Source organism: Chrysemys picta, chromosome 1 (assembly GCF_011386835.1).
Source record: "Chrysemys picta bellii isolate R12L10 chromosome 1, ASM1138683v2, whole genome shotgun sequence".
Lineage (NCBI taxonomy): Eukaryota > Metazoa > Chordata > Testudines > Emydidae > Chrysemys > Chrysemys picta.
Genome location: NC_088791.1, coordinates 237,196,719 through 237,206,183, shown reverse-complemented (window position 1 = coordinate 237,206,183; position 9,465 = coordinate 237,196,719). Strand labels below are relative to the sequence as shown.

Below are 9,465 nucleotides of genomic sequence, written 5' to 3'. Positions count from 1 at the left end.
ACAGGAGGCCTGTGTGAGTATACCATCTGTGGAGCTAGCCTCCCAGAGTGTGTTGGGTGCTCTGCCCTGCCTGAGGGCCTGGGGCCCTGGACTATATCTGGCTATACCAGGGATGGGCAAACTTTTTTGGCCTGAGGGCTGCATTGGGTATTGTAAATTGTATGGAGGGATGGTTAGGGGAGGGGATTGTGGCCTGGCCCCCACCTCCTATCTGCCCTGCCCTCTGGGACCCCTGCCCCACCCAACCCCCCTGTTCCCTGATGGCCCTGCTGGGACCCTGCCCCATCCACACACCCCTGTCCCCTGACTGCCCATGGACCCCTGCTGCCCCATCCAACCCCTCCTCTCATTCCTACTGGCCCCCCTGGGGTCCCTGTCCCATCCATCCACCCCTTCTCCCTGTGCCCTGACTGCTCCTGGAACACCTGCCCCCTGCTGCCCCATCCAACCCCCCCCTCCTTCCTGACTCCCCCTCTGGTACCCCTGACCCCTATCCACACCCCTACCCTGACCACCATCCCAAACTCCCTTGCCCTCTATCCAACCCCCCCCTGCTCCCTGCCACCTTACTGCGCTGCCTGGAGCACCGGTGGCGCTACAGCCATGCCGCCTGGCTGAAGCCGGGCCACGCTGCTGCTACCAGCACAGAGACCGGGTCAGACTGGGCTCTGCAGCTGTGCTGACCCAGGAGCTCACAGCCCTGCCGCCCAGAGCATTGCACCGGCTGCAGAGCGAGCTGAGGCTGCAGGTGAGGGGGAACAGTGGGGGAGGGGCCGGGGGCTAGCCTCCCGGGCCAGGAACTCGGGGGCCGGGCAGGATGGTCCTGTGGGCTGGATCTGGCCTATGGGCCATAGTTTGCCCACCCCTGGGCTATACCCTGCCTGCGGGTTGGGCTTTAGACTGTTTGCTGCACCACCAGGCCTGAGGGCTTGGGCCCTTGGCAGGGCCGGCTCCAGCATTTCTGCCGCCCCAAGCAAAAAAAAAAGCTGCGATCGTGACAATTGGAGGGAAAAAAAAGCCACAATCGGCGGTGGCAGTTCAGCAGCAGGTCCTTCGCTCCTAGAGGGAGTGACAGACCTGCCGCCCCCGAATTGCCGCAGGTGCCGCCCCTCTCCCTTGGCCGCCCCAAGCACCTGCTTGTTAAGCTGGTGCCTGGAGCCAGCCCTGGCCCTTGGCACCAGCACACCAAGCGCATGCCTGGGGCGGCAAGCCATGGGGGGCGGCCTACCGGTCGCTGTGAGGGCAGCAGTCAGGCTGACTTCGGCCACATGCCTGTGGGAGGTCTGCTGGTCCCATGGCTTTGGCAGCGGGTACGCCAAAGGCATGGGACCGGCGGACCTCCCACAGGCATGCTGCCGAAAGCCGCCTGACTGCCGTGCTTGGGGTGGCAAAATACATCGAGCCGCCCTTGCCCTTGGATGACTCACTGCTCTACCCCACAGGAGGGATCAAGCCATGAGACTGCTAACTTCCCCCTTGTCAGACTGTTTTCCAGGGGTGTGACAGCAAAGAGATGTGGCCGTCCTCAGAGACTGACAGCCAGAGAGGGCCACACATGCCTACGAGCCTACATCCACTCTTAGGCTTGGTCTACACTAACCCCCCCAAATCGAACTAAGGTACGCAACTTCAGCTACGTGAATAACGTAGCTGAAGTTCGAAGTACCTTAGTTCGATCTTACCTCGGTCCACACGCGGCAGGCAGGCTCCCCCGTCGACTCCGCGGTACTCCTCTCGTCTAGCTGGAGTACCGCAGTCGACGGCGAGCACTTCCGGGTTCGACTTATCGCGTCCAGACAAGACGCGATAAGTCGAACCCAGAACTTCAATTGCCAGCCGCCGAACTAGCGGCTGGGTATAGACGTACCCTTACTTACAAAACATAAAAGACAACTCCAGCTTTGAGCAAACTGCTGAGCAAAAGCTCTATTTAAACAATGCTAAGGGGATAAATTAAGATCACAAAAGCAAGAGTATTCAGGTTTCAAGGCAAACTTTTTTAACCTACTCTATCGTACTTACATAATGACACATGCTTGAAGAATGGGATGATTTTTAAATACTTTAGGACAGCGATTCTCAAACTGGGTTGAGATCCCACAGTGGCTGGCGTTATACTTGCTGGAGCCAAATCATAAGCCTGAATCCCACTGCCTCGCCCTGGGCAGCGGGGCTCAGGTTATAGGCCCCCCACTCGGGGCTGAAGCCCTTGGGCTTTGGCTTTAGGCCCCCTACCTCAGGAGCGGGGCTCAGGCAGGCTCAGGCTTCAGTCCCCCCTCCTGGGGTCATGAAGTAGTTTTTGTTGTCAGAAGGGGGTTGCGGTGCAGTGAAGTTTGAGAACCCCTGCTCTAGGGTAAAACTCTACTGTGCACAATTGTCCACCTGAAAATCCACAGCCAATAGCAGCAGCATGGATGGGGTGGGCATCCTCATCCCACAAACCCCTGGAGAGACTGCTCTGCAATAATGATTCACAGGGAGCCACCCTCAAGACCTCACACAGATTTTGTGCTCCTACCAGAAATAATCTACATGGGGGCATAAGCAAAGAGGCTTGGTAGCGCTACAAGATGACACGTTAATATTACTTTTGCAGCATATATTTGTACCCATTTGCCAGGTGGTTTTGCCTCTTTCCACATGCTGGCCAGAAAATGTCTTTGTGTGTGTTACAATCTGAGTAGGCAGGCTGCTAGGATTCTCAGTTAAGGGCCTCCTGCCTGCCTAGCCCTCTCCTATCTTGGGAGATTCCCCTGCTCCCCTTTAAGCTGTATAGCGATGATGGACTATATACCAAACTCTGAGATAGGTGGCTCCATCACACCCCATTAATACAAAGACTTAATGTCACAATGTAGATAGCTAGATAATCCCAAATTGTCCTATAGCCCCCTTCATAGTTACCTGTAGGTGTCAGGGTTGCTGGTGGAAAAAATAAGGGACCAGAGGATAACATGGTATGGGGGGTGGGAAGCAGATGAATATTGAGGGGTGGAGTTATGTAGGGGCTTGAAAGCAAAAATATAAAGTTTGCACTTGATGCAGTGGAGCAAAGAGAGCCAGTAGCAGAATTCAAAGAGGGGAGGATATGGTCAGACTGATGGGTAATGAAGACTTCTTTGGTAGCAGTGTTTGTACAGAACAAAGTAAGGCAATGTGTGTGTCCAGGATGCCAGAGGAGGAGGTTGCAGTAATTAAGACATGAGATGGCAAGCTAAGTATTGACTGCCTGAACATCACTGTAGCCAGCTCAATGAAGACATCTGCTCAATCAGCTGCAGTCAAAAAAGCTAACTAGATGTTAGATTGTGTAAGGAATGAGATGGTGAATAATATAAAGGCGTTTAATAGTCTCTGTATGAATCAATGGTTTAGTCTCCTACAATACTGTATGCGGTACTGGTGGTCACCATATCTCAGAAAGGGTATTGCAGAACTAGGTAGGGTTCAGACCAAGACAACAAGAATGATCAAGGGCATGGAAATAATATATGAAGAGAGATTGAAAAGATGGGGATTGTTTACCTTAAAAAGAAGACTAGGAGGAGACATCATAAATGTACATAAAATAATGAATGATCTAGAGGATAGATCAGGAACTTCTATTCTCCCTGCCTCAGATCACAAGAACAAGGGAACATTCAATGAAATTAAAAGGTAGGGAATTCAAAGCCAATAAAAGGAAATACTTCTCTGCCAGTGCAGCTTCACTGGTGGTGGCTATGGCAGAAACTGTAGTCTAGCAGCACAAGGCATTTTTACCACTATGTCATCCAACTCTGAGCTGCTACTGGTGAATTGTAGCAATGATGTTTGCTAGTGTACCACAGCATCAGTTTGCACTTGATTCAGGTTTGATATGTAAAGGCTAGAAGCTTTTTTTATTTAAAAAGATTCTGAAGATGCTGATCAGCTCCTCTGCTTACCTCGCATGGCCGGCCACTGACTCCTCTCATAAACCTGCAGCTTACTCTAAGCACTCCTCATGCCTCTACTCTCTTACCCATCATTGCCTGCAGGCTGTATGGGTTGCTTTCCTCAGTCCTTCCTACTGTCAATCAGCCTCTGTCACCATGTTTGTTCACACTACCCTGCCTTCAGGTGGCCAAGTGCTCTCAGTCTTGCTCCTCTTTCCCCAGCTTTGGCCACCCCACCAAGCCCCCATTGCTCACTTGTTTTTTTTTTTTCATTAGCAGCAGCTAGATTGCTTTCTTCTTAGGCCTGGTCTACACTAGGCGTTTATGTCGAAGTTAGCGCCGTTAAATCGAATTAACCCTGCACCCGTCCACACTGCGATGCTATTTAGTTCGACATAGAGGTCTCTTTAATTCGACTTCTGTACTCCTCCCCGACGAGGGGAGTAGCGCTAAATTCGACATGGCCATGTCGAATTAGGCTAGGTGTGGATGGAAATCGACGCTAATAGCTCCGGGAGCTATCCCACAGTGCACCACTCTGTTGACGCTCTGGACAGCAGTGCGAGCTCGGATGCTCTGACCAGCCACACAGGAAAAGCCCCGGGAAAATTTGAATTTGAATTCCTTTTCCTGTCTGGCCAGTTTGAATCTCATTTCCTGTCTGGACATCGTGGCGAGCACAGCAGCACTGGCAACGATGCAGAGCTCTCCAGCAGTGATGGCCGTGCAGTCTGGGAATAGAAAGAGAGCCCCAGCATGGACTGATCGTGAAGTCTTGGATCTCATCGCTGTGTGGGGCGATGAGTCCGTGCTTTCCGAGCTGCGATCCAAAAGAAGGAATGCAAAGATCTACGAGAAGATCTCTAAAGACATGGCAGAGAGAGGATACAGCCGGGATGCAACGCAGTGCCGCGTGAAAATCAAGGAGCTGAGACAAGGCTACCAGAAGACCAAAGAGGCAAACGGACGCTCCGGATCCCATCCCCAGACATCCCGTTTCTACGAGGCACTGCATTCCATCCTCGGTGCTGCCGCCACCACTACCCCACCAGTGACCGTGGACTCTGAGGATGGGATACTGTCCACGGCCGGTTCCTCAGACATGTTAGGGGACGGGGAAGATGAGGAAGGAGATGAGGAGGGCGAGGCAGTTGGCAGCTCTCACAACGCTGATTTCCCCGACAGCCAGGATCTCTTCATCACCCTTACAGAGATCCCCTACGAAGCGTCCCCAGCCATTACCCCGGACACAGAATCTGGTGAAGGATCAGCCAGTAAGTGTTGTAAACATCTAAACATTTATTTTTAACAAAACAGGAATATTAACAATTAAAAGAATGGGTTGTTCATGATTAGTGTGCCCTAGGCGCTTAACGGTTTAGTAAGGGGCAGTGCAAGTTTTGAAAAGAAATCTAGCAATGTCCGGTTTTCAGTGATTGTCCTGCACAAGCCGCTCTACTGTGTATTCCCTGCTACTGCAGCTACAGTAAAATGCGGTCTATATGTGCGGGGATAGAGCAGTAATCCTCCTGGGACATCTCGATGAAGCTCTCCTGGAGGTAACTTGAAAGCCGTTGCATGAGGTTCTTGGGGAGAGCGGCCTTATTGGGTCCTCCGAAGTACGACACGTTGCCGCGCCACGAGATTATCAGGTACTCGGGGATCATTGCTCTGCACAGCAGGGCGGCATACGGCCCTGGTCTTTGGAGGCTTTCCCGGAGCATTCTCTCTTTGTCGCTCTCGGAGATCCTCATCAGGGTGATGTCGGCCATGGTGACCTGCTTTTAATTAGGTAGGGGAATGTTAGTGTTGGGACTGCTTTCCCGTTCCTTTACAGAACTGTCACCGCTGGTTTGCAGCCACGCGGTGGAGGCGGGAGAGGGGCAGCCGAAAGGGATCATTCCCGGGGACAGCCGCGAGGGGGTGGGACAGGGGCAGAGTTCCCGCTTGCCGGATTGCTGGCAGCAGGGACTGACATTGATTTAAATGTGAAATGAGGCCAGTGGTAATATAAAAGTTTTAAACTGCCACAAGTGTACGGCTTACCATGTCTGCCTGCAACAGAAATTCCGTTGTGCTGCCTCGCTTCTCAAATGTGCTGTTCAAGACCCCAGGCACAGAATGCGAAGGCCGAGAATTCGACCTTGTGCTGAGTGCGCATGTGAAAGGTGCTGTGCATGGTCTTGTTCACAGAGAAAGACTATGTTCTTTGTTCACAACTACATTTATCTTTCAGAGGAATTCACTCCCTTTTTCCCATTTCCACAGCCCCGTCTGCGACTGTCTCACAACCTAGCCTGGAATCACACTCCCAGAGGCTAGCGCGGATTAGGCGTAGGAAGAAGAGGACACGGGAGGACATGTTCTCTGAGCTTATGGCCTCTTCCCAAGCCCAGGCAGCACAGCAGACCCAGTGGCGGGAGAACTTGACCCGAATGCACCAAGCCAACATGGATCGGGAGGAGAGGTGGCGGCAGGAAGACCAGCAGGCGACTCAAACGCTGCTTGGACTACTGAGGGAGCAAACGGACACGCTCCGGCGCCTTGTGGATGTTCTGCAGGAACGGAGGCAGGAGGACAGAGCCCCGCTGCAGTCCATCTCTAACCGCCCTCCCCCGCCACCAAGTCCCATACCCACCTCACCCAAAGTGCAAAGAAGGAGAGGCGGCAGAGTCCCTGCTAACTCTCACTCCACCCCTGCAGAGAGCTCTAGTAGCAGAAGGCTCTCATTTCCCAAAATTTGAAAAGTTCTTTCCTTCCCGCCTGACACAAGCCCACGTCCAAGTTTCACCTCCCAATGCCATGTGTAGTTGATAATAAAAAATTCGTTTCTGTTAACTACTGTTTCAATCATGTTCTTTTGGAGGAGGAGGGGAAAGGGGGTTGGAAATTGGACAGGACAGTCTCCTTTGGCAGGGTACATAGTCGGGGGCAGGCACAGCAGCAGGGCACATACACAGTGCAGTGATGCAGTGACTAGTTGCCCCGGTTAGTCTGGGAGGTTGTTTTGATGTAATGTTGGGGGGGGTGGGTTGCTCTGTGACTTTGTGGCGGGGGAGGGCAGTTACAGATCTTAAGCGCCGGTCCTTAGACAGGATCACAGAGCCACACAGCATGGGATCTGTAACCGTCCTCCCCCTGCCACAAAGTCAAATAGACCTCCCATACACACAGTCCCGATCAGGAGGGGTGACAGGCTCCGTTGAAACAAGCATCCCACCGCAGCGGAGCCTGTCAATCCTTGAGTTTAGAAGCTGCATTCGCATCACAACACTAGACCCGCCCCGCACCACAGTCTGCGTCCCAGTTTTAAAAAATTCCCGCTAAAACAGTATTAAAGAAAACGGTGTGCTTTAACAAAGTAGAACTATTTTTATTTCGACACGTGTGTTGGAGGGGGGGGTGAAGGGGGTATGTAACTGGATAGGATAGTCAACATTACCTGGGTAAAGAAACGGGGGCAGGTTTAGCTTCTCAGTACACAAACTATAAAATCACAGGTTACCCTGCTCACTCAGGAACTTTGCTTTCAAAGCCTCCCGGATGCACAGCGCTTCCCGCTGGTCTCTTCTAATCGCCCGGCTGTCTGGCTGTGAGTAATCACCAGCCAGGCTATTTTCCTCAACCTCCCACCCCGCCATAAAGGTCTCCCCCTTGCTCTCACAGAGATTGTGGAGCACACAGCAAGCTGCTATAACAATGGGGATATTGGTTTCGCTGAGATCACAGCGAGTCAGTAAGCTTCTCCATCTCCCCTTGAGACGGCCAAAAGCACACTCCACCACCATTCTGCACTTGCTCAGCCGGTAGTTGAAGAGTTCTTTTTCAGTGTCCAGGGCGCCAGTATAGGGCTTCATGAGCCAGGGCATTAGCGGGTAGGCTGGGTCCCCGAGGATGACTATAGGCATCTCCACATCCCCAACAGTTATTTTGTGGTCCGGGAAGTAAATACCTTGTTGCAGCCGTCTAAACAGACCAGAGTTCCTGAAAACACGAGCGTCATGAACCTTGCCCGGCCATCCCACGTAGATGTTGGTAAAACGTCCCCTGTGGTCCACCAGTGCTTGCAGCACCATGGAAAAGTATCCCTTTCGGTTAATGTACTGGGTGGCCTGGTGGTCCGGTGCCAGGATAGGGATGTGAGTTCCATCTATGGCCCCACCGCAGTTTGGGAATCCCATCGCTGCGAAGCCATCTATGATCGCCTCCACGTTTCCCAGGGTCACTACCTTTGGCAGCAGTACATCAACGATTGCCTTCGCTACTTGCATCACAACAACCCCCACGGTAGATTTGCCCACCCCAAACTGGTTCGCGACTGACCGGTAGCTGTCTGGCGTTGCAAGCTTCCACAGGGCTATGGCCACTCGCTTTTGTACACTCAGTGCAGCTCGCAACCGGGTGTCACTGCGCTTCAGGGCAGGGGACAGCAACTCACAAAGTTCCAGGAAAGTTCCCTTCCGCATGCGAAAGTTTCGCAGCCACTGGGATTCATCCCAGACCTGCAGCACTATGCGGTCCCACCACTCAGTGCTTGTCTCCCGTGCCCAGAATCGCCGTTCCACGGCATCAACATGACCCATTGCCACTGTGATGTCCTCGGCGCTGGGTCGCCTGCTTTCTGACAGGTCTGTGCTACTCTCAGACTTCAGGACATCACCGCGGTGCCGTAGCCTCCTTGCCTGACTTTTCTGCATCTGCCTCAGGGAAACCTTTATGATAAGCTGCGAGACGTTGAGAGCGGCCACAACTGCAGCGATGGTCGCAGCGGGCTCCATGCTCGGAGTACAGTGGCGTCCGCGCTGTCAATGACTGGAAAAGCGCGCGAACTGTTTTCCCGCCGGCGCTTTCAGGGAGGGAGGGCGGGAGTGATGGACGGATGACGACAGTTTCCCAAAAGCACCCTCGACTCATTTTGTTACCCAGAAGGCATTGCCGGCTACACCCAGAATTCCAATGGGCAGAGGGGACTGCGGGAACTGTGGGATAGCTGACCACAGTGCACCGCTTCGAATGTCGACGCTATCACCGTTAGTGTGGACGCACAAAGTCGAATTACTGTCCTTAGTGTGGACACACACGTTCGACTTTGCAATATCGATTACAAAAATTCGATGCAAGTAAAATCGAACTACTCTCGTAGTGTAGACAAGGCCTTAGTGTTCCCACTCTGAACCTGCTTCTCCTCTGCTGCTTAGTAGCATGTTTCCCATCTGCTCTAAATGGCCTACTGCAAGAGGAGGTACAACCCATCCTGGGGCTAACTTCTTAAGGTCCCAGGGTGTCCACTCACTTTCCTCCTGTCCTTCCCCCCCCCTCCCCCCCGACCAACCTATGCCCTTCATGTCTCATGTTGAGGAAGGGATCTCTGTAATGAACTTGTACAACCAAGACCCTGCACAAGCCAAAAAACTATTGAAGCTGAAATGTTAGAGTTCCCCACACACCCCATAAACTACTTTACCGTTTATCTGTAGGTCCTTCATTGGCCTGCTTCTTCTGAAATGAATTCATGTGCCTCAAGCCCATATATAATTTTGCTTCATAC

The 9,465-nt window shown here is 52.7% G+C and overlaps 1 protein-coding gene across 1 annotated transcript; it reads left to right on the top strand.

Annotated features, from left to right (window-relative positions):
• Positions 1-4,614: 4,614 nt before the first annotated feature.
• On the top strand, positions 4,615-6,755 carry LOC135980774 (uncharacterized). The gene is made up of 2 exons (XM_065580841.1): positions 4,615-5,191; positions 6,186-6,755. The coding sequence occupies exons 1-2, from the start codon at positions 4,615-4,617 to the stop codon at positions 6,659-6,661; spliced, it is 1,053 nt and encodes a 350-aa protein (XP_065436913.1). The 3' UTR covers positions 6,662-6,755.
• Positions 6,756-9,465: the final 2,710 nt, after the last annotated feature.

Bases quoted from the DNA above. Each gene is read 5' to 3' on its own strand.
- LOC135980774 (XM_065580841.1), top strand. From the start codon at position 4,615: ATGCAGAGCTCTCCAGCAGTGATGGCCGTGCAGTCTGGGAATAGAAAG. The intron at 5,192-6,185 runs GTAAGTGTTGTA...CCATTTCCACAG, and splicing joins ATCTGGTGAAGGATCAGCCA to CCCCGTCTGCGACTGTCTCA.